Source organism: Gilbertella persicaria, assembly GCF_025201335.1.
Source record: "Gilbertella persicaria strain CBS 190.32 chromosome Unknown B0P05scaffold_61, whole genome shotgun sequence".
Classification (NCBI taxonomy): Eukaryota; Fungi; Mucoromycota; class Mucoromycetes; order Mucorales; family Choanephoraceae; genus Gilbertella; species Gilbertella persicaria.
In genome coordinates, this window is record NW_026252022.1 from 112815 (window position 1) to 135194 (window position 22380).

At 38.5% G+C, this 22380-nt stretch overlaps 10 protein-coding genes across 10 annotated transcripts; 5 read left to right on the forward strand and 5 right to left on the reverse strand.

The window, feature by feature from the left end:
- Positions 1-879: 879 nt before the first annotated feature.
- On the forward strand, positions 880-4272 carry B0P05DRAFT_561559 (nuclear condensing complex subunit; the record flags this gene model as incomplete). The annotated part of the gene is made up of 12 exons (XM_051580487.1): positions 880-1232; positions 1280-1550; positions 1599-1781; positions 1832-2217; positions 2279-2663; positions 2703-2919; positions 2965-3174; positions 3219-3278; positions 3324-3443; positions 3493-3761; positions 3808-4024; positions 4071-4272. Coding segments are annotated over 12 exons (2764 nt in total), but the record flags the coding sequence as incomplete, so codon positions are not given.
- B0P05DRAFT_561562 (uncharacterized protein) lies at positions 4273-5687 on the forward strand. The gene is made up of 4 exons (XM_051580488.1): positions 4273-4311; positions 4363-4413; positions 4469-4622; positions 4683-5687. Exons 1-4 carry the CDS (start codon positions 4297-4299, stop codon positions 5678-5680), a joined length of 1218 nt encoding a protein of 405 aa, XP_051430260.1. The 5' UTR covers positions 4273-4296; the 3' UTR covers positions 5681-5687.
- B0P05DRAFT_561564 (uncharacterized protein) lies at positions 5688-8082 on the reverse strand. Its single transcript, XM_051580489.1, has 6 exons — positions 7446-8082; positions 7270-7393; positions 7144-7197; positions 6968-7097; positions 5864-6944; positions 5688-5825 (listed from the first exon to the last, which is right to left on the reverse strand). Exons 1-6 carry the CDS (start codon positions 8049-8051, stop codon positions 5694-5696), a joined length of 2127 nt encoding a protein of 708 aa, XP_051430261.1. The 5' UTR covers positions 8052-8082; the 3' UTR covers positions 5688-5693.
- On the reverse strand, positions 8078-10407 carry B0P05DRAFT_561568 (VTC domain-containing protein). Its single transcript, XM_051580490.1, has 3 exons — positions 10218-10407; positions 9280-10174; positions 8078-9232 (listed from the first exon to the last, which is right to left on the reverse strand). Exons 1-3 carry the CDS (start codon positions 10383-10385, stop codon positions 8136-8138), a joined length of 2160 nt encoding a protein of 719 aa, XP_051430262.1. The 5' UTR covers positions 10386-10407; the 3' UTR covers positions 8078-8135.
- Positions 10408-10531: 124 nt separating this feature from the next.
- On the reverse strand, positions 10532-13429 carry B0P05DRAFT_561574 (Alpha/Beta hydrolase protein). Its single transcript, XM_051580491.1, has 6 exons — positions 13160-13429; positions 12875-13104; positions 12257-12831; positions 11466-12193; positions 10856-11426; positions 10532-10804 (listed from the first exon to the last, which is right to left on the reverse strand). Exons 1-6 carry the CDS (start codon positions 13362-13364, stop codon positions 10600-10602), a joined length of 2514 nt encoding a protein of 837 aa, XP_051430263.1. The 5' UTR covers positions 13365-13429; the 3' UTR covers positions 10532-10599.
- A 9-nt stretch (positions 13430-13438) lies between these two features.
- Positions 13439-15582, reverse strand: B0P05DRAFT_628197 (acyl-CoA dehydrogenase/oxidase; the record flags this gene model as incomplete). The annotated part of the gene is made up of 4 exons (XM_051583480.1): positions 14956-15582; positions 14734-14908; positions 14521-14682; positions 13439-14471 (listed from the first exon to the last, which is right to left on the reverse strand). The coding sequence occupies exons 1-4, from the start codon at positions 15119-15121 to the stop codon at positions 13439-13441; spliced, it is 1536 nt and encodes a 511-aa protein (XP_051430264.1). The 5' UTR covers positions 15122-15582.
- A 481-nt stretch (positions 15583-16063) lies between these two features.
- B0P05DRAFT_591646 (uncharacterized protein) lies at positions 16064-16471 on the reverse strand (the record flags this gene model as incomplete). Its single annotated transcript, XM_051582922.1, has 1 exon — positions 16064-16471. The coding sequence occupies one exon, from the start codon at positions 16469-16471 to the stop codon at positions 16064-16066; it is 408 nt and encodes a 135-aa protein (XP_051430265.1).
- A 537-nt stretch (positions 16472-17008) lies between these two features.
- B0P05DRAFT_641410 (uncharacterized protein) lies at positions 17009-18022 on the forward strand. The gene is made up of 2 exons (XM_051583772.1): positions 17009-17289; positions 17338-18022. Exons 1-2 carry the CDS (start codon positions 17038-17040, stop codon positions 17893-17895), a joined length of 810 nt encoding a protein of 269 aa, XP_051430266.1. The 5' UTR covers positions 17009-17037; the 3' UTR covers positions 17896-18022.
- Positions 18023-18178: 156 nt separating this feature from the next.
- B0P05DRAFT_561593 (uncharacterized protein) lies at positions 18179-20435 on the forward strand. Its single transcript, XM_051580492.1, has 5 exons — positions 18179-18208; positions 18255-18637; positions 18711-18802; positions 18861-19621; positions 19666-20435. The coding sequence occupies exons 1-5, from the start codon at positions 18206-18208 to the stop codon at positions 20380-20382; spliced, it is 1956 nt and encodes a 651-aa protein (XP_051430267.1). The 5' UTR covers positions 18179-18205; the 3' UTR covers positions 20383-20435.
- A 46-nt stretch (positions 20436-20481) lies between these two features.
- Positions 20482-22371, forward strand: B0P05DRAFT_628203 (P-loop containing nucleoside triphosphate hydrolase protein; the record flags this gene model as incomplete). Its single annotated transcript, XM_051583481.1, has 5 exons — positions 20482-20725; positions 20776-20852; positions 20903-21106; positions 21154-21663; positions 21709-22371. Exons 1-5 carry the CDS (start codon positions 20551-20553, stop codon positions 22369-22371), a joined length of 1629 nt encoding a protein of 542 aa, XP_051430268.1. The 5' UTR covers positions 20482-20550.
- Between the last annotated feature and the right edge of the window lie 9 nt (positions 22372-22380).

The window sequence follows — 22380 nt, forward strand, 5'->3', positions numbered from 1 at the left end:
GTTATAATGCAAATGTGGAGTAAATGGACATGGGAGATGCAGGATGGCTGTGCGTGGAGATTCAAATGGAAGGTAACCCCAATTCTTCTTGCTGCCACATCGGAATCGAGGTTTTGCTGAGAACTGCACAAAAACACACTTATTGGGCTTTGTGGCAATAATAAAAGCTGTAGATATTCATTTACTGATTCTGTTGATATATGCATCACAGCAAAATTACTTATAAAATCTTGAGAAGATGCGCAAAAATGTTTACACGGTTTTCTGTCCATCTCTTGTTATTTCTGTACTACAAATGTAAAACAAGAGTTGTCAAATGAGCAATTTTCATGAATGGTACCCTTTGGTCGAAAGGCACATTTTGGCCATTTTGGACATGTCGCTTTTTTCTTTTTTTAATCCAAACCAACTCCAAATGTACCTCATGTTACTAAACAGCGTTTGTAGGTTTCTATAGCATCTGTGTGTGTATAAACAGGCTCTAAGACACGCTCGTTTGTCTGAAAAAGACAAAGAAACGTTTGAATTATCGTCTTTTTAGTGCTTAAAATGCTTAATTTACATAGTGGCTCTGTTAAATAAACAAGAGTCATGCTATTACGTTGCTTATTTAGTTAAAATGCTCTCATCAAAAGGACGCTCGGTTCTCTTTGATTTAAAGAAGGGAGATGTTTGCTCATGAAAATTTCAAAATGTACAGGAAAAACCATTGTTATCAAAACTTCCATCATTCGCTTTGGCTATGTACTTAACTGATTTCATATGGCTCTTTAAAGAGCCTTTTTCAAGGTCATCATAAACTGGCCAAATGTTTGTCGGAGTCAAATTTAATTTGATCGCGTTCAAGACGCGCCTTTTTTTTTCTTTTTTAAACGATAACATGGTTAGAAGAAGAACTGATCCTAATGTGGTTGAGACGTCGACACTAGATAAAGAAACAGCCTTGTCTGACTTAAAGTCGTTAATGAGCAATATTTTTATGGATGCTCAAAGACCCAATGCCAATCTTCGTGCCGATGCTATCAAATTGCGCGATCTTCAAGTTGCTTGTTGTCTGAACTCGCCTCGACTGATTGGACAGCCTGAAGACATTGATGCACAAGGCGAAGCACAATTTCAGAAACTGTTTAATAAGATGGTCAATGTGATCCTTCCTATCAAAAAGAATGAACCTACTGCTGATCGAGTTCAACGATTCATTGCTGGCTTTTTGCAATACATTCAATCAAAAGGTAAATCATGATCACTAAAATGCTCAATCACTCAATGGGATGGATAGATGAGGAAGCTAAATCCAAAGCAAAAGAAGGAGCAGATAAGGTTCAACTAACATCGAGTACGGATCAAGAGGAAGACGAAAGAATGACAGAAGCTTCTGCATCAGATAACAAAGAAGAGGAAGAGGAGGGTGATTACGAGACAGTCACTTCTCGGTTTGTCGACAGCCTTTTGCGTCATTTGTTTAAAGGGTTTTCCGATGCCAAAGTAGTCGTTCGTACTCGTTGCTGTCAGATCATTGCCCTGAGTATCAGTTCAATGGGTGAATTAGAGTAAGTCAACAATAAGAAAAGGGGGGCTATTATCTAACATGAATATAGTGAAGACTTGTATCAAGATTTAAAATCCCATTTATTTGAAGGTCATTTAGATAAAGATGCCAGCGTAAGAGCACAAGCAGTAACTGCCTTATGTCGATTACAGAGTGATACAGAACCCAATGCTTCTGATGAACAGACAATCCATGATAAATTGATGTGGAGTATGCGACGAGATACCAGCGCGTAAGTCTGATGTCTATGCTGACCTGGTATACTGACATGCCATTCTTTAGTGAAGTACGTCGTTTAGTTTTGTTTAATATCGATGTTACACCTGAAACAATACCATACCTTGTCCAGTGTATACGTGATCCAGACGACACCAATAGACGTGTTGTCTATCTCAAGCCATTATCCGATATTCCTGACTTTAAGATGCTCAGTTTCGAGCAAAGACATGACATATTAAAATGGGGATTGAACGATAGAATAGAACTTGTACGCAAAGCAGCTCTCAAACTGTTCTCTGAAAAATGGATTGTCCATGCTAATAACAACTTGATTGAATTCTTGGAGCGATTAGAAGCTACTAAATCTATTCTATCACCACTTGTAGAAAAGCTGTTGAAAGAGTTTTTTAAAGAGAGAATGGACATTGTAAATGATATTGTATTTGATGGTAGGTATGAATACATATATATATATATATATATACACACACAAATTTTAATTTTATTTAGAGGAATTCTGGCATAATTTGTCTGGTGAAAGTGCTTTATTAGCCAAGATAGTGATTGAATTCTTACAGAGTAAAGATGATACAGACGAAAGATTAGATGTCATTTTGCCTGAAGTAACAAGACATGTATTTAACCTTGAAAACTATTACAACCTGTATCGTGCCAATGTCAATGCAGAAGATGCTGCTTCTACCAACTATGAGTTTATCCTGACACAGTTATTGGATATTTCACTCTGTTTAGACTATGCTGATGAAGTAGGCAGACGCAAAATGTTTGAATTCCTAAGAGAAGTTCTTAAATCACAAGAATTGATTGATGATCACCTTGAAAGAATTGTAAAGGTGTTCCGAATGATTTCAATTGATGAACGTGATTTTACAAGGTAAGCAATATACGCTAATTCATTCTCTTACTTCTTTAGATCGATTATTGAAATTGTGTCCGACATTCAAGAAGAAGAAGAAGAAGCCATGGCTTCTTTAGCTGATTTAGACGAGACACCTACCAAAAGGGCTCGAGTAGAAGACAACACAGAGCATGAAGAACCAAGTCAAGGATCAGACCAACATATTGAAAACCTTGTTGTGCGGTTTAGATGCCTTAGTATCTGTAAACGCATGCTTGAAAATAGTTATGAAGTAAGTTGTTCATGAACTCCATGGCTTAAATTGACGCGTATATAGACATTAACAGAAAACTCAAGTTTATATGGTCTATTGAATGATTTGATTGTACCAGCAGTTCAAAGTGGAGATCATTTGTTTCGTGAAGAAGGTTTACATTGCCTTGGTCTATGCTGTATGCTTGATAAACACCTTGCACAGCACAACATTAAACTATTCATTACGTGTATTAAACATGGCCATGAAGACCTTGTTAAAAAGGCTATTAAAGTAAGTCATTGATCTGCATCAAGTAACATAACAGAAGGGGATAGGTCTTTGGTGATATATTGCTGATGTATGGTGTGGAAACCATGACTGAATATCTATCAAGTGTAAGTACAACATCTAAACGATAGGAATTCAAGCCTTGTTTGTAGTCTGAAGATATCCATCAAGTGTTTGAATTTGGCTTAGACCATGACAATACAGAAATTCAATCATTTACAACACAAGCACTCTGTAAACTTATGCTGTTTAATCGATTTGAAGATGATGAAGTAAGCTCTCCTTTCTTTTTAGAAGCTATTTTTGCTGACATTACTTTAGTTACTAGGTTTAATGATCTTGTTGTATTTCTTCCCCAAGACAGAAGTAGATGAAGCCTGCAATACGATTCATCAATGCCTGGCTTATTTCTTTCCAGTCTATTGCTATTCGTCCCCTGCACACCAAAAATCACTTTCCAATATCACATTATCCTCGATCAAAGAACTTTGTCGTGTACATGCTGATTTGGCTCAAGATGAGACGATGGTAGATCCCAAAACCATCACAGAAATGCTTGCTGATTGGAATGATCCTGAAAAACTTCAAACGTAAGTCTAAGTTCCTATATCTATGGTTCTGATCTGTTGTGTATAGTGCAAGATCAAAAGATCCTAATTATATTGAAGGCGATGATGAGGCAATATTCCAAGTCTCTGGTGGATTAGCCATTGAAACACTCGAGTTGATTTATGCCGAGAAAGAAAGCGAATTAAGAAAGATATTGTGCCACTTTTTACTCAGATTGAGACTAGAAAAACTTTCGAATGAACAAATGAAGACCATACAAGCGATGATTCACGAGATCGATCAGGTAAAGTAGCATATCAAGTAACGTCAACTTAATATGTCAACATTAGAAAAAACCAATTAAAAATACACTTGTAAGAAGAGCAGTGATGAAAATAGCTGATGCATTCGAACAGCTTGATGAAGAACCACAACAAGCATAAATAAAGAAAAAAAAAGAAAAGTGATTTCATTTGGGTGGCGCTTTTTTTTTGTGACAGCTAAAATTTTTTTTCTTTTTTGATTTATCACCCTAAAAGTTTTTTCTTTATCCTTTCTTTACCTTTTTATTCAAATATGGCTCCCCTCGGTGTAAGTGTGACCTAAAGAGAATAGGAGATGGATGCTGATATGATGATATAGACTATCAAGTCCTACCCCACCAACCCTCGTGTTGCTAAGGCTCTTATTGCTGTAAGTATTGTAGAGTGTATGAGAAGGAAGGGAATGTTCAACATCGTGTTTTTAGGCTGAATACACCGGTGTTGAAATCAACACTGAAGCTTTCGACTTTGCTAAGGATAAGACTCCTGAATTCTTGAACAAGTTCCCCTTGGGTAAGATCCCCACTTTTGAATCTGCTGAGGTCAACATCTTTGAGTCTTCTGCTATTGCTTACTATGGTGAGTGCATATCTAAAGAAAAAAAAATTTTTTTTTATATATACTGATGATCGATGCTAGCTGCTGCTCAAAAGGAAAACAACCCTCTTCTCGGTACCACTGCTGCTGAAAAGGCCCTTGTCCTTCAATGGATCCTTTTCTCTGAAAACGAAATTGCTGCTAACCTCGGTACTTGGGTCTACCCTCTCTTGGGTTACTTCCCTTACATGAAGCCTAACGTTGACAGTGGTATTGAAAAGGTCAAGAGAGCTTTGGGTGCTCTCAACAAGATTCTCGAAACCAAGACTTACCTCGTTGGTGAATCTGTCACTCTTGCTGATATTGCTGTTGCTGCTTCTCTTGTTTTGGGTTTCGTAAATGTCTTTGACAAGGCTTTCCGTGCTGAATTCAAGAACGTCACTCGTTACTACACCACCCTTGTTGCTAAGGCTCCATTCGCCAAGCACCTCGGTGACATCAAGCTCTGTGAAACTCCCTTGAAGTACACTCCCCCCAAGAAGGAAAAGAAGCCTGCTGCTCCTAAGGAAGCTGCTCCCAAGAAGGAAGCCAAGCCTGCTGCTGCTGTTGAAGAAGAACCCAAGCCTGCTCCTAAGCCTAAGTCCAAGTTGGATTTGTTGCCTCCTTCTCCTTTCGTTATGGATGCCTGGAAGCGTGAATACTCCAACAACGATACTAAGGATGCCATCAAGTGGTTCTGGGAACACTTTGACCCTGAGGGTTACTCTATCTGGAAGGTTGACTACAAGTACAACGATGAATTGACCTTGACTTTCATGTCCAACAACTTGATCGGTGGTTTCTATGCTCGTCTTGAACGTGCTCACAAGTACGCTTTCGGTTCCATGATTGTTCGTGGTGAAAACAACAACAACAGCATCTCTGGTTACTTTGTTATCCGTGGTCAAGAAGTTCCTTATGAAATCTACGATGCTGCTGACTACGAATCTTACAACTTCCAAAAGATTGAACCTGCTCAATATGAAGAAAAGAAGGAAGAATTCTACAAGTATCTTGCTTGGGACTTTGAAGACTGTGTTGATGGTAAGGTCTTTAAATAAATAAAGCGTTTTTTTATTGTGTTGGTATATCACGAAGAGAACATGTATTACATAACAGAGGTTCCTCTGAACTATAATCCAATTCTGAAGTGCCTGGTAAACGACGATAACATGAATGACAGTGGGCAACTTCTTCTTTACCATCCTGTCATGGTCAGTCTTGATACAATCTAGTAGACTTACTTGTTTCGCTCTTTGAAGTAAAATATTGAGATCATCTCTTAATTTCTTATTACTGATCCTTAATTGATGTAATTCATACTGCCAATTTGCATCTCGAGCAATATCGAGTTCATCCACCATACGTTCACCTGTATGGATACGCTGTACAGAGGGAAGGACAACACCATGACTGTCCAGATTAGGCATCGATACATCTGCTCTTCCTTTCTTTTTGACATCAGGATCCATCGAGACAAACACTGGCTCTTCGTCTGTCAAGGTAGATTCATCATCAATCACCTTTGTCTGCATCAATACAAACGTAGGTTGTTCTTGTAAAGATGCTTTCCCGTCTGGATAGAATGTAGTGGCCACCATGACTTCCATGCCTGCATTGTTCAACAAAGCGTGCCTTAAATATACAATCTTGCCTTCTTTGACTTCTGCTAATGCACGGGTTAGATCGGTTGTACGGTTACTACGCATCAACTGGTACAAGGACGTGCCAATCAGTTCAGGAGGAGGTGAGCCCAGGATATTCGCACATGTCCAACTGACATACAACAGTAAGCCATCAGCACTTAATTTACCCCAGAATTCATGGTCTTCTGTGCCTGGCATCAATGCGTCTTGAGGTGTACGTGCCTCATGGGCCCTGTTGCCTACTGCCAGAGCACTACGCGGCAGCTGATACACAGGACGTTCTCGACCGGACAAGACGACATATTTACGCCCACGACCATCTTCATTCCTGAGTTTACCACAACATTCAATCCATATGTAGCCCGAGTTTTTACGGCGTGCACGGTAAATCAGATTGACAGGTTCTGTTGAGTCGCTGGAAGACTGCTTTAATTCACGCATGACAGTTGTGATATCCGAGGGATGACAGATGTCTTTGAGTGATTCACCAATCAGTTCTGAGGGTTCGTATTCTAACAGTTGCTGTGTTGAATCAGAGCAGTACAGAAAGATCCCTTTGATGGTCAAGACATGAATAAAATCAGGACTCTGGTCCAACAGTAGTTCATGCCAACATCGTCTAAATTTGCCTTCATCTGTACTTGCTTCTTTGATCAGTGTTTCTATATCTATGGGGGTTCTGTATCCGAGGGTCTTGAGGACAAATGGCTGCTGCTGCCAGTAGACACCATGGGAGGATCATTGGATGAGGATGTCAATAAGGGTTTAGGAGAAACAGGTCTTCGCCATTCTTCAATAGGCTCTTCAGCAAGTTCAGGATTCATTGGAAAGCCTATCGTTATTGCCTTTAGTTTTCCATATAGAATTCATTTATTCACCTGAAATGGCAGATGGAATAGTAGAACTTCTATAGTTGACAGTGTATGTTCCATCTAAAAAAAAAAAAAAAAAAAAACCGCTTATTCCCATTTAATACACATTTGAATGGAGGATGATTCCATTACCCTTCATGCTTTGAAATATTGAATTTGGTTGTTCTACAAGATCCACTTGTAATCCTACAAAATAATCGATTTCATCAGATGATTCCCAAGCAATAGGTATCACTGTCAATAGGTTGACAAAAGGCTAGATACAAATATGAGTTTTGATGATGAGAATAGAAAGTAGTGCACTTTACTTGACCCGTTTTTTTATAGTTGATGATACTCGACTGTGATTCTTTTCCTTGGACTATATGTGTCTTGATATGATAGACAGTGCTGTTATCTGTATATTTTCTTCTTGAACCAATAGCCACTCTTCCATCAGGTGCTTGTAAGAACCGACAATTCCTGCCTATCACTTCATGAGGTGCATAACCCGTTAAGCGTTCAAACATAGGGGACACATAGACCAATGGAAAATCATATTGTTTCGCATCCACCACCACAAACGAACATGATAAATCCACAGGGCCTAAGCTGATTTGAGGGTTGGGTCGATTGACCACACGCGATAATAAGGTCAACATATCAAATCCAGTGTTGGCGTACATGCCAGCATATCGACTTCCGTTTTCATTCTGAGCAGATTGGGCTAAAGGTGGCTGTAGAAATGTTTGTGGTCGAGAGGGTTGGAAAGGAGGTTGTAAGTTTGAACTGCTTGGCATCGTATTTTGTTGACTTGTCATCAAGCCTGCTTGGAAGCCACTAAAAGAGAATAACTTGTCTGTAGATGGAGGTACATTGCTACTCTCATAGATTTGAGGATTGAACTGTATAGGAAATGATTGAAATGGGTCCATCGAATATAAAAAAAAATAAAAAAAAAAAGGGAGATGAAAATAAATGGAATCGTACTACCAAACTATAAAGCAAAACGCGTTTATTTAAAGATAGAATAAAGAAGGGGATTTGACGGTAAACTTAAGGTAGGCATTCAAACCCACTGCAAACAACAAAGCAAAGCAAATGACAGTTGGACCCATCAATTCATCATAAGGACCAGCAGCTCGGTTATGAATCAATTCACGACGACGATAATAAAGACCCATACCGTACATCAATGTAGAGATAGACACAAGTGTATAGACAATACCACTGATCTTACCAGTCGCATCCCCTGCATTGAACAGAGCAAGTGAAAAGGTAGAAATGAGTGTACCAAACGACATCCATGAGAAATAAGTACGTTCATTGGCAAAGAAGACCTTAGGTTCAACCCGGAGTGGTGTCGCCACCTTTTTGGGTACTTTGACACCTGGGGGTAAAATGACAGGTGCAGCATCCAACTGCCTTTCAAACTGTTGTTGATGGCGTAAAGAAGGCTGAGGTTTACCGATCAAGGTGTTAAAGACAGCATTGATATGCTCAATCAAACGAGAGGGACCAATTTCTTGAGGCTGAATGGTACGTGCATGGTCTGTGGTACTCATATAAGAAGAGGATCCAGCATTCAACAAGCCAGAGCGTTCATTGGCTGAAGTAGGCCCACGTGGGGGTGATGTTGAGTGAATAGATTCCACTTCATTGGCTGATTTACTTATTCCTTTTGAAGGTGAGGGCAATAATGGTATATCATTCTCCATCTGGGCCAACCAGTAAGGCAAAAGAGGCACACGGGCATCAAAGATGACAGCAATACCATGGACAAATTTAGAGAAACCAAAGGCTTCTTCAAGAATACCACTCTCTTCAAGATCCACAATCCATTCAGGTTCTTTCTCATTAGGTGCCAATTCAAGTTTGATTTCAAAAGTGGCAAAAGGGTATCGGTTGATATCATTTTCATTCTTGAGATGATCAAAAGGGAAATTGGTATCTGCATCAGGTCTACGCCATGCGTCCTCTGGTCGACGTACTGTGTTGTCATCAGGGAACAGTCCAGAATCTTCTCTGATAAAGCACAGGTCAGTGTCTAAGGCCATACGGACACTTCTATCCCCAGGAATTTGGAAAGCCGTTCTACGGTAATAGGTGCGTAACACTAACATGAAGGTTATTTTCTAGGAGAATTTAAGTAATTGACTTTACCTGGCTGCATTCCCTTTTCTCGAATGGTATGTTGTATCTGTTGAATCAGTTGTTGATGCTTTTCAATTTCTTCTTGACTCTTGCCATTGTTCTTCATCTTACGGACTGATTTATCAATAAATGTTGAATCCCCTTGAAGGAAACCAGCAACATATTTATCTTTGATGGTAAATCGATCCTTTAATTCCCCCCGGTTCTCTTCATCCAATGTTCTACGCTCAAATGCAATAGAACTGTTTCCTTTGGCACTACCATACCAACGAAGACGAATGACTTGAGATCCTTCAGCTGCTTCTACACGGGAATTGTATGAATCCAGATCAGCATTGTCTAAATAAAGCGTGGAAATAGGAGGGTCAATATTGTCTTGTCTCTTTGAGTTATTGTCGCGGTAGACCAAGACAGGCAAATGACGCAATACATAAGTCTTGAGTTCCAGTACATTCTCTGTCTGGACAAAGAAACGTTTGACGACCAATCGACGACTGTCTGAGGCTCGATCTTCCATAAAATGAACTGCTTGAGAAGCAGGCTTAAAGGACATGGTCATGCCACCCTCTCTTACTTTAGAGAACAGTTGAGACAACTTGATCAACAAGGCATCATTGTCTTCATTCCAAAAGGGACATTGGTTTAAGCGGACCATAAACATAGGACGAAGGACATAATCTGTGTGTCTGTCGTGTTTCTTGACAATCTTGAGGAAGCCAGTATAGTTGATACGAGAGAATCGAGCAAGGCGATTAATGTCATCTGCAATCCAGTTGATACGTTCTTGAATAGCACTCATTTCATTCACACTGTCTTGACTGGGTATTTGCGTATTGATCTTGTCATCCTCCATATCGATTTTCATCTTGATATCTTCCATTTTCTCTTGATGGAAAGCATAGACCTAAAGTCATCAGTATACTTCTCATTCATTTTCTGTACTTTACTTTTTCTAGATTGTTATCCAATAATTCAACAAACTCTATTTCATCCTTTTCTGTAAATGGCTTGTCTTTCTCTGCTTTTCTTAATCTCTTTTTTAAGCCATCATAATCAATATAGTATTCTGTCCATTCAGGATAGATAGCGTCTTTTAACTGTGATCCAAATTTCATTTTTATAAATATATATATATGCGTATGTTGAAGAAAAAAGAATTTCTTTTTTTTTTTTTTTTTTTTTTAAAGCGATGTCGGAATTTCAAATAGATGAGTTGCTTTTAACATAGCACTGACAGAGTGTAACATCACACTGACGGGCACGTTGCTCCACGATCACACTTGATTCGACCATATAAAAAAATTCCGCTCTTTTTTTTTTATTTATTCTTTACAGATAATTTGAAAGCCAATAATACATGAGTGTCTCAAAGTGTTCATTGACACTAGCATGTCTAAGTCCATGCTTCTCTGAAGGATAGACTTGGAGTCGATAAGGCTTGTTGAGTTTGTCTAATTGAGCCACCAATTGTTCTGTATTACGAAAATGGACATTTTCATCTATCAGTCCATGAACAATCAGCAGTCTGTGTTCACTAAACATCTCTATCAATATCCAACCTACAGCAACCATATGATATACTTACGTGTTGGGGAACTGATCAAGATAGTTCAGGACACTGCTGTGAAGATAGTCTTCCTTGTTCTCTGCTGGTAGTCCCATATATCGCTCTGTGTAAGCAGCATCATACAACTCCCATTGTGTGACAGGTGCACCTGCAATAGCCATCTTAAACACATCAGGGTATTGAGCCAATCCCATCAGACTAAGATATCCACCATAAGACCAGCCTGTGATAGCCACTCGATTCATATCAATCACAGGCCTTAAGGGTTCACCTTCTTGTTGAATGGCTCCAAATTGAGTGTTGTGCAAGAATTCAAGTCCCTCTATCTGATCTTTGAGTTCCACTCTGCCAAGTCGCTGTTGAAGATGAGACTCAAATTGAAGCCCTCGATCACTTGATCCTCTACTGTCAATAATCACCACAGCAAAGTTAAAATAGACAGACATCAAGTATCGCATCAAACGAGGAAACTTGAATTCATTCAGAACCAGTTGTGTCTTAGGTCCACCATAGATATGTAAAAGAGTAGGGTAAGATTTACCTGGTTCATAATACCTTGGTTTATAGAGACAACCATACAATGGCGTGCCTAATCAGATCAGTACGCAATCAGATGCCACCCATTTACCATCCAGTGTAGTAAAACTAAACATCTCACCATGCACTCTATCGTTGTAAATCAGTGCATAGTCCAACAGTTGGGTCTCAGGCGATAAAAAAGCATCTTCAAATCGAAAAGAAGGTGGTGGTGAGGGTGGTGGTCTTGTATAGACAGGTTCTTGTTTCTTAAAGGAAACAGGCATCAACAGAGCTGATTTCTCTATTGAGATAGGTGTATGGTTTAGCTTTTGAATCAAAATGACTTGAGGATGATGGAGTGCAGAGAAACAATCAATGAAATAATCAGCAGAATCCATACTGACTTGATGACTAAATCCCAGTTGAGTCAAAAGTCGAGGTGATTCTGGTCTATCATAGGAGACAACATAGAAATGGGATTCAAGGGGTGTATGCATCTTAGCAGAGAAATACACAAGATGACGTGATTCATCCACAAACAAAGGTCTATCCACACAACACCACTCCCCCTGTGTGAGTTGTGTGATTCTACTGTTGGATTCATGGCTGTATTTCTCCACAAGAAACAAGTGCCGATAGCCATTCACTCTTTCTGAGCTCCAGATCAACTTGACATGGTGAACAGAAGAGAGTGTCTGCATAAAGTAGTATACGTCTGTAATATTAATCCAAGATGAATTTGTTTCTTGCCATAATATCTCTATCGCATGTGATGTCAGAACTAGTTTTACTAGCGCTGTTTGTTTCTGATCTCTTGAGAGCAATTGAAGCCAAATACTATAGGCTTATGAATACAAAAAAAAAAAAAAAAAAAAAAAAAAAAAAAAGAGTGCAACTTGCCTCTGTCCATCAGGTAACCAACCAAACCGCACAATATATTCCATCCATGGGAATTGAGTCTTGATTTGATGGTATGTCCATAAGGTAGTATGTTCTAGATACAATGGTTTCCCATCTTTGACTCTGAAATGAACAAGACAGACATCACTAGTAGCATTAGGGTATCCTGGTCGAGGATATCGCATGGATTCGATGGATTCAGTATGAATAGCGGGTACTGCATCTGTTCCTGGTGATAATGGACTACTGCTGAAGACAGAGGAGGTTGGAATAAACACTTGTTCTACTGATAATTCAGATGTCTCTAGATAGAGTATACAATCCTCCTTAAATTCTGGTTTATGGGGTCTCCAATAATACCCAGTCAATCGATGGAATTCTTCCTGCATCATGTATTCTGCTGTACCACATTGACGTGTTGGATCGTGTGTATTGGACGAACAAAACGTAAGCTGAGTCTCTTGTCCATTCAGATCCGTGATCCAAATATCTCTATTTCGAATAAAAGCTATCTTCTCTTGACCTAATTTCATGTCATGTCGATCACCAAAAGACGGTATGAAGTGGGGTATCATCTACACTAGAGAGTTATGACTCTATTGATTCATTCATTCTTACTTTGTCTGTTATATCAGGAATTATGTAGTGTTCTTCTCGCCAAGTAAACAAAAGTGTGTTGTCTATTAATTCGAAACTAGAAATACTAGGACGATAGAGTGGATCAGTCTCAGGCAAGAGATTGAGATCAGGTATGGCCAATTCCTTTTTCAAGATGGGACATGATTGTAATGACACTAAATAATCTTTCACGGTGATGCCTGTAGGTTGGCAACATTGTATCGTATCAACTAAACAATATCGTTAAAAAAAAGAAAGAAAGATAAAGTTGGTTTTGTTACATACATTGTGTCAAGTTGATCTTGTGTAGTTGGAGTTGTGCTGTTGGAGTGATTTGGGTGGGATCACGGTTATTTGAAAGAAAATAAAGCGTATTTTGATGTATGGTAAAGTCTTTGGTGATATTCCAAACTTGAATAGGGTATATAGAATGTAAGTTGGATCTAAACTGTCTTACTTGACTTTTGATATGGTCCCAAGAATAGGTCATAAAGAAAGAAAGAAAGAAAGAAAAGGATAATTTTATGCAGAGAATGTAGGACAATAAAAAAAAAAAGGTTTATTTTAGAGTCTAGCACTGGTAGGGAATTGCTTCATGGCTTGTCTGATACCAAGATCAGCCATGATTTCTTCAGAACCACCAAGGATAGCACCAAACTTATAGGTTCTTTGGAATGCTTCTACTTGACGACCCATGCCTGTCTTGGTGATAGCACGACCACCAAAGATTTGACAGGCATCGTCAGCAATATGATGAGCCACACGGGTCACTTGGTATTTCAACAAGGCAATAGGACCAGCCAACTTGACAGACTGCTCTTGGTAGCTCATGTTGCACATTTGGTACGTAATGTTCTCAAGCCAGTTCTCAACAGCTTCCAATTGAGAAATCATGGCAGCCAACTTGTTACGAATCACAGGTTGGTCAATAAGACGCTTGCCAAACACTTTGCGCTGAACAGCCCATTTGAAACAGTCTTCAACAATAGCGCGTGAAGCAGCTGTGACAGCACCACAAATGTACCAACGTTCATGGTTGAAGTTGTACATGATGACCTGGAAACCCTTGCCTTCTTTACCAAGAATGTTTTCAGCAGGTACCTTGACGTTTTCAAAGGTGATGTAGGCAGTACCAGCAGAAGGTGAATAAGACGTCTTGATCTGTTTGGTTTCGATGTTATCGTCGCGTTCAACAAAAAAGGTCGTGATTCCTTTCTCTGTCACAGCAGCAACAGTAAAGTAATCAGCAAAGGCGCCGTTGGTAATCCATTTCTTGACACCGTTGATGATGAAATGCTTTCCGTCAGGCGTACGGGTGGCAGTGGTACGGATACGAGCCACATCAGAACCAGCATAAGGCTCCGTAATGGCCAGACAGATACGCTTCTTACCAAGAAGCACTTCAGGAACAACCTTGGCCTTTAATTCAGGACTGCCAAAGTTGAAGACGGGAGGGAGACCAATCGAGTAACCAGAAGAGATACTATCAGCAAAACCAGGTGTACCAAGACGAGCTGTTTCTTGATGAGCAATCAATTCATGGAAATAATCGAATTCTTCAGGCTTGATACCAGCAGGTAATTGAAGACCCTTAAGCCTAAATAATAAAGTTAAAAAATACAGGATGTATGTTGTATGTATCTTACCAAGGACCAGGACCGATTTGACTAGCCAATACACCAGCTTCACCTAACTTGGCATACAATTCCTTAGTAGGATAAGTACCTTGATCTTCAGCCAAAACAGCATCAGACTTGATTTCATCGTAGATAGCACGAAATGCCTTACGGAAACGTGTATGACTCTCACTAGGTAATGAATGAGTAAGCTGAATTTGAAATATTCTATATGCAACTTACGTGAAATAAGCACTCTTGAAGCCCATCCAATAACTAGGCTCACCATAGGGAACAGCTGAGAGATCACCAGGAGAAGGCAAGCTCACTTGAGACACTTCATTCTCAATCGTACCAATCTTGAGACGAGGAGCGTATTTGATCAATACTTCTTGACGATGAAGACCGTAAAAGTCCTCTATTTGTTTTTTGTTAATATAAAGAAAAAACGCGTTGATAGATTACCAGTAACGTCTTTGCCACCTAATTCAATCAAGATTTGACTGCCACCAGGATGCAGCTGAGCAAAGGTGGAGACATTATAGACAGAACCGTCAATAATGATCCAACAATCATCTTCAGTATTGTGTTTGGCTACTTCAGCTCTAGTAAAAGTCTTCAATTCAGGCATGATAAGAAAGAGTAGGGGGTTGAGAGAGAGAGAGAGAAAGAAAACGAAAAGAAAACGATATGGGAATTTTTTTTAGGTTTTGAATGCTATATAAAATGGTGAAGAGAAAAAAAAATGCATGTGAAAGGCATAGTATATGTCATCAGTCATCAGAACTTCGGAGAGCCAAAAGCATTATTTGTGTATGCCTTATTCAAACTATGTATTCTGTACAAAAAGAAAGGGAGGAACAATGATGGTCTGTTTACATAGGCTTTTTCTAGCGAGACAAACCTTTCTCGGTTGGATTTACACTTGACTACAAACCTTAAACGTCTCAATTGGGTTGACTACGGGAAAAGCCAAACATATATTCGCAACTATGGCTTTCAATGAAAACTATGAGGCAACAAGAAAATAATCAAAGATATTCCAGCACTGTTTATGAAAAAGATGAAATGAAAGGTTAGCAGTTCTTTTTTCTCTTTTTTTTTAAATGACATTATATGTGAGACGTTTGACATAAATGATGCCATAGGGACCAATTTACTTCCATTAAATGCTTTGCCTCAGTAAAGTTAAATGTAGTCATGTTCTAAAGAATGATAACATGAATGAGAAGATGGATTTATGCAGAGCCAAAAAGTGAAAATTGACACTGTTCTTTAAGAGTAGGCAGACTAGTTTTTTTTTTCTGTCGACCTGAATAAGCCTAAAAATGCTTATAAATATGAAATGCAAATAACGCGCTTAAAAGGTGATACAAGCAAGTATTAAAACCATTTGGTAGTAATTCAGGTACAAGGGAATTGTATATATCATGCCATTAAATTACGCATGAAGTTTATTTCCATCAAAAAAGCAGCCTAGACACTTGTTCGGTCTAAAAACACGACTGCATTCATAGAGCCCCTATTGCATGTCTTGGTGCCCTAAGCAAGAAACAAATGACATTGACTCATGCTATTTGGACTTCTTTTTTAACGTTTTTTTCTCTAAATCTCTTAGTGATTTTGCTGTTTCCTGTACAACTGTAGACCAGGGTGCAGTAATGATGGGTGGTTTTAAAAAGAACAAAAAATCGTAGCCTGATAATATTAAAATAAGACGATGTAAACTATATGACTTGCCTTTCAGCTTTAGGTTGGGATACTCAGACTGTACAGCAGCCTTCAATCGACGGTCGGCTCTGTTTCGAATAACAGCCAGTTTACTTAGTTTCTTTTTACTTGCGATAAAAGCAAAACGATTCTCTTGCTTAGTTTTATTGACAATAGCCTTAATATCAAACGTCTCGGTTGTTTGATATAAACTGCTTTTCTTTGCGAAGATCGCATTCAGTCTCTCTGCAGTGATCCCAGGTATTTTCATAACAAGAAAAAAAAAGTAAAAAAAAATTAACTTGTTTTGCTGAGTTAAGTCTTTCTGTCCTCACAAAAGAGACGTACGTGAACTATATCACACACTTCTTTTTTTTTATGCTGTGTCAAAACGCTTTAGATGTTGCAAGCAAAACTGTTATTTCGAAAAAAGAACAGGATACTACTTGTAACTTTAGAACTGCAATGCAATCAAATTAGCTGTTACCATCAGTTTATTTTAAGAGTGTACACACCAGTACTTGTTTGAAAATATTTGAAGTCAATTTAAAACGTTTTCATTGTACTTAAAAGTGATTTCCTTGAGGTGATCAGCTTCTCAGCCAATGATCTGGCATCACTTTTTTAATAAAACAGGATTGGGTTTGTGGTGGTACAGCATGACAAGTATTAAATTAATATAAACTTGAGTAAGCAACACATTGCCTGTCAAAGAAGAAAACTTGGCAAGAAAAAAACAAGTGAACATATTAAAAATTTTCATATAAATAGGATGGGTTTTTTATTTGTTGTAGAGAGTCTCTATCATTCTACAAGTCTTCCCAATTCCATTCATCCATGAAACTCTCTACTGCTTCTTTGCTCGTTTTTGTCGCTCTCTGTGCTTCTTCTGTCTCTGCTTCTCCTTTCACTGAAGACATTGCTGCACTTGAAGTCCAAAACGTTGAAAGGTCTGTTAATGACACTCCTTTGTTGGTCAAACGCACTAATTTCTGTCCTTGCAAAACGAATGATGCCCTCATTCATTCTCTTATGGGCTCCATCAAAGCTGATCTTAATGTCCGTGTATTTTCGCTCATTTCTTCTACTGTAAGTTCAAAGTTATGGATGACAACTACTCACCTGATCTCTATTTAGTTTTCTGAAAAGGCCTTTGATTCTTTAAATATTGCTTCTATTCTCCTTGGCTCCTATGAATTGAGTGATGCAAGCCTCAAGTTGATTGAATCGTCTTTTGCTGCTACTTTGAAATCAACCTTTAGTGCTACTTTGAATGCCCAAATCAATGCTAAAATCTTTGCCATTCTCGAATCTAGTCTTCGCAAGAAATGTGGTAGTAAGACTTTAACCGACGCTCAACTCATTGCCATCTTGGCCGAGATCTATGCAGAAGCCAACATCTTGATCAAGACTCAACTTCCAAAGATTGGTAGCACGCTTCAGACGAAAGCAGGTGGCTGTGTCAGCTCTGGTATTACTACTATCAAGAAGAAAATCCCTGGCAAAGGAAAGGCAAAAGGAAAGTCTAGAGGAAAAGCTCGTGCAAAAGGTTTGAAGTCTGCTAAACTTAATGCTGCTTTAGCAGCTAATTTTAGCGCAAAATCAACTGTCAATGCCTCCATTGACAAAGGTCTTAAGGGCTGTAACAATTGGAACCATCAAGCTCTTGCTAAGAAGATTGTTCTTACTCTTTAAATCAAATGTATTCTATAGTTACTTTATAGTTTCTAACAATGTACCATCGTTTGTTCTCCCTATTGTTCTTTTTCTCAATTGTTTTTATTTCTTGCGAGATCTCACGTTAGATATAAAAAGACGAGGCTTGTGAATTATAAATACATATGCTACATGCTGAGATTCGCAGTAATTTTATCACATTGTAGTACAATGTTGGCAGATCAAAGAATTAACTACCTTTTCTGTGCAACATTGATTGGATTTGGGTTCCCTAATTTTCCTTTTCTTCTTTTCCTCTCCTTCTTTCATTTTCTTTTGTTTTCGGGCAATGGTAATATATTCAGTTTTATTTTAATTTTACTTAATTACTTAAAAAGAACTCAAATCTGGAGGTCTACAAATCCAATATGGATTCGCAGAAGCAACCCTACAGTCATACTTCAGAGGACATACCCCTTTACAAAGTATTGACAGAGGAGAAACATGATGACTGCCTTATGTTGGAAGACACTTTACAAGGAGACGACAAGCGACAGCCAGACTATGATGTTCACAAGCTAAAGAAAAGTAAAACCTTTCTTTACCTTAAGCCTTTACCTTTGTTTTGTATCAGTAGCTTCTTTATCATTGCCCTATTGCTCCTTTTACTACATGCAAATGGAAAGAGTATAGAATACACCATCATAGGGCTCAAAATACCAGCAATTGTCTCTCTCCTCCTTAACATTACTACATTGTTCATTATTAGTGGAGTATCTACGTTAGTCTCTCTTTATTTTTTTTCTTGATTGTTTATTTAACGTCGATTGTGTTTTTTTTTGATTTTTGTATAGAGCAATTGCAGAGTATAAATGGGTTCATTTAAAAAAGGGTGCAGAACTGACTTTGATTGATGTATATGATGGATGTACAAGAGGCTTATCAGGTATGTTGCTGTATTGGGTTTACTCGAGGAAAAAAAAAATAACGTTGCAATTAACTAGGTTTTTCACTGACAATAAGAGCAATGCATTTTGACTTTGTATTATTGGTAGCCTTCCTATTTCATCTTGGGATTTTAGTCTACAATCCTTTGACTCAAGAAGTCCTTGTTCCAATGACCTCAAGCTACAATAAGACGGGTATTGATGTTCGATTCTTTGCTTACAAACCTTACTATATAGAAGATCGTGGAGAATTAAAGTCGTCTGGTATGCCTCCCAAGATGAACGGTCTTACAAAAAACGCTTATATCACAACATCCAGTTTCGCCCAAGCAGCCAATGGTTCACCTGCAAGTCCTCTTTTCAAGTGTCCTTCTGGTTCTGATTATTGCATCTTCAACAACGTTAGTTACATATCCACCACAATGACATGTAATCAAGTGACAGAAAACGACACAGCCATAGTGAATCGATGGGGTACAAATAGAACAGTTGTTGTTCTGAAAGAATATTTTACGTTTGACAACATCACTCATAATTCTGAAGGAAAGAAGATGGTCTTTCCCAAATTTCTTTATGCTACTGAAATGCTTGGGCGAACGTATTATGATTTGTTAAACTATACTGCTCCTTTGATGCCTGGTTTGAATATCCCCATGATATTTGCTTCTACCACAGAATATGATCCGCAATACAGGCCTTATGTAGGTGACCAAGTCTTTGTTGTAGCCTATAGAAACAGTGATATAGCATATGGCGTTGCCTCCAATTACACAGAACTTACTTTCAAAAAGTGCCATTTCAATTCTAGCCTTGTTTTAGTAAGAAAGAGCTATTTGTTTTCTTTGATCACTAACTAGAATAGTCTACATGGAAAACAAGTAATGGCACATTGGTACAAGCTAGTGTTGACACAACTACACCCATTGTAATGGATTATGATAATGTCTTGGGCAACAATGTTGCTCTAGCTCCGGATCAACTCTTGAAGAACAAAAGCACTTCTGTTATGGTGAATGCTTATATTATGCAACAAGCTCTTCTTGTTGAATTGACGACACCTAAATACTATTCAATGGCAGATTACATGTCAGCGTATAACATAAACAACCCTGATCCAAAGTTTGAATTATTTATGAAAGATGCGCTTATAGCCTTCGATTATGCATTCTTTCAAGCACCTTATGTATCGCAAGATTTTGCTTCATTAGATGTATCTCCCTATGAAGGCCTTGCATTCTTTACGACAACACCAACATACTCTGTAAGCAAATTAGGTGCATATGCTCTTTGCCTTTGTCTCTTCCTACCTGTCATTTGGTGGGTATGCGTATGGTTCATAAGTATGAAAGAGACGGAAGGCATTGCTCGTGGTAATTCTCAAATCGCTTTATTGGCTACAGGCATGACACCGCTCGCTGAAACTCAGTTGCATGAATTCTCTTATTTGGGTAGTTCGAATGCTTTTAAGAGTGCAAAGAATATCAGGATCCGTATAGGCATATTTAAAAAAAACCAAAAGAAACGTGTCACGTTTGGCATTGAAGGAGAAGAAAACCTTTATCCTCTTAAAAATCAATAAGCGACTCTACTATGCTTGAGAGATCTTATCGGGTAAAACATTTTGCCGCAAGCTTTTCTTTTTTTTTTTTTTTTTTTTTTTTCTTGAGATCTTAAACGTCATAACAAAAATGCAAGCTATATCGAAATTAAAAAAAATCCGTTTTCTTTCTCCTTTTTTCTTTCGTTCATGTTTAAAAACAACAGTAAAAGAGAAAAATCCCTGCGTAGTGCCAATGGTACTCCTAACCCACACTCTTCTTCTACAAACTGGAGTGACGACGAATACGCTATGGTGATAGAAGATATTAAAAAAATTTATCGAACAAAAATTAAGCCTTTAGAAGTAACTTATAACTTTGAAGGTAACCCTTTCCTTGTCTGAGGATCGGACTTTTGACTTTATATGATATAGGATTCCATTCAGCACCATTGACCGACTCAGATATCGAAGCTAAGCCTATGGTCTTATTAATTGGTCAATATTCTACTGTATGCAACATTGACATGATTAACATGATACTAACACAAATATTATCTAGGGTAAAACAACTTTTATTCGCTACTTGTTGGACAAAAAGTATCCGGGTGAACACATTGGTGTTGAACCAACAACAGACCGTTTCCTTGCAGTCATGAATGGTCAAGAGGATCGTGTTATTCCAGGCAATGCAGCTGCTGTCAATCAAGAATTACCTTTTCGAGGACTCAATCATTTTGGTCAAGCATTTTTATCTCGGTTCCAGGTAAAATAAAATAAGTTGTTGCACAGGGGATACTCATACTTCAAAAGGTTTCAGAAACACCTTCCCCTGTACTAGAAAACATGACAATCATTGATACACCGGGTATTTTAGCAGGCGATAAACAACGAATCGAACGAGGCTATGATTTCACTCAGGTGACAGAATGGTTTGCTCAACGAGCTGATTTGATTTTGCTCATGTTTGATTCTTATAAATTGGATATCTCGAACGAATTCAAGATGGCTATCCATAGTTTGCGTGGACAGGAAGAAAAAGTACGTGTGGTGCTTAACAAGTCAGACATGGTTAGTCAACAGCAATTGATGCGTGTGTATGGTGCTATGATGTGGTCTTTGGGCAAAGTAGTTCAAACACCTGAAGTGATGCGTGTGTATATCAGTTCTTTCTGGACCGAGAAGCCACCCAATAGTTTCGAGGATTGTCGGGAACTGATTGAAGCAGAATCAAAGGATTTGTTGCGTGATTTAAAAGAGCTTAGAAGAAATGCAGCTATTAGAAAGGTCAATGAGATTGTCAAGCGTGCTCGTTTAGCAAGAGTAAGGACTCCTCATGCGTATATGTAAATACTGAATTCATCATAGGTGCATGCTCTTATTATTTCTCATATTCGTAAGGAAATGCCATCCATGTTTGGTAAGAAGAAAAAGAGAGAAAACATCTTGAAAAATCTTGATCAAGAATTCATCAAGATCCAAAACAAATACCATTTACCTGCTGGTGATTTCCCCAACCCCGAGAAATTCAAGCAGAATCTGGCCTTGTACGATATGGACAAGTTTAAGAACTTGAAGGAAGAATTACTTGAAAAAGTTGATCAAGCTCTTGCTGTCGATCTACCTAAAATCATGAGTCGCTTTCCTACAGGCAATCCTGAACTAGAAAAATCTCAATTGAATCCTTTTGATATGCCACAAGCCAACCCTGAACAAGTGGTCAATGGCCAGTTGCCTCCTTCTTTTTGGGACTTTAATAACTTGGACAAAAGCAGCTATATGCCGACTTTTCAAAGCTTGCGTCCTAGAGATGGTATGGTTTCTGGTGCTCATGTAAAGCCAGTATTAGAAGATAGTGGATTGCCCAACAATTTACTAGCTGATATTTGGCGCTTATCAGATTGGGACAATGATGGTTACTTGGATGCAGATCAGTTTGGTGTAGCAATGCACTTGATCAAGGCAGTTCAATTGGGTGCTCAATTGCCTGATAAACTGCCCCCAAGTATGATGCCTTCAAGAAAGCTTTAAGATATTATC

Bases quoted from the DNA above. Each gene is read 5' to 3' on its own strand.
- B0P05DRAFT_561562 (XM_051580488.1), top strand. The intron at 4,414-4,468 runs GTAAGTATTGTA...TCGTGTTTTTAG, and splicing joins TTGCTAAGGCTCTTATTGCT to GCTGAATACACCGGTGTTGA. The intron at 4,623-4,682 runs GTGAGTGCATAT...GATCGATGCTAG, and splicing joins TTCTGCTATTGCTTACTATG to CTGCTGCTCAAAAGGAAAAC.
- B0P05DRAFT_561564 (XM_051580489.1), bottom strand. From the start codon at position 8,051: ATGGACCCATTTCAATCATTTCCTATACAGTTCAATCCTCAAATCTAT. The intron at 7,394-7,445 runs GTAAAGTGCACT...ATTTGTATCTAG, and splicing joins ACTATAAAAAAACGGGTCAA to CCTTTTGTCAACCTATTGAC. The intron at 5,826-5,863 runs GTAAGTCTACTA...TGACCATGACAG, and splicing joins TACTTCAAAGAGCGAAACAA to GATGGTAAAGAAGAAGTTGC.
- B0P05DRAFT_561568 (XM_051580490.1), bottom strand. From the start codon at position 10,385: ATGAAATTTGGATCACAGTTAAAAGACGCTATCTATCCTGAATGGACA. The intron at 10,175-10,217 runs GTAAAGTACAGA...TGATGACTTTAG, and splicing joins TGGATAACAATCTAGAAAAA to GTCTATGCTTTCCATCAAGA. The intron at 9,233-9,279 runs GTAAAGTCAATT...CCTTCATGTTAG, and splicing joins AGAAAAGGGAATGCAGCCAG to TGTTACGCACCTATTACCGT.
- B0P05DRAFT_561574 (XM_051580491.1), bottom strand. From the start codon at position 13,364: ATGACCTATTCTTGGGACCATATCAAAAGTCAAGTAAGACAGTTTAGA. The intron at 12,832-12,874 runs GTAAGAATGAAT...TCTCTAGTGTAG, and splicing joins TTCCTGATATAACAGACAAA to ATGATACCCCACTTCATACC. The intron at 12,194-12,256 runs GCAAGTTGCACT...ATAAGCCTATAG, and splicing joins TGGTTACCTGATGGACAGAG to TATTTGGCTTCAATTGCTCT.
- B0P05DRAFT_641410 (XM_051583772.1), top strand. From the start codon at position 17,038: ATGAAACTCTCTACTGCTTCTTTGCTCGTTTTTGTCGCTCTCTGTGCT. The intron at 17,290-17,337 runs GTAAGTTCAAAG...ATCTCTATTTAG, and splicing joins TTTCGCTCATTTCTTCTACT to TTTTCTGAAAAGGCCTTTGA.
- B0P05DRAFT_561593 (XM_051580492.1), top strand. The intron at 18,638-18,710 runs GTTAGTCTCTCT...ATTTTTGTATAG, and splicing joins ATTATTAGTGGAGTATCTAC to AGCAATTGCAGAGTATAAAT. The intron at 19,622-19,665 runs GTAAGAAAGAGC...TAACTAGAATAG, and splicing joins TCAATTCTAGCCTTGTTTTA to TCTACATGGAAAACAAGTAA.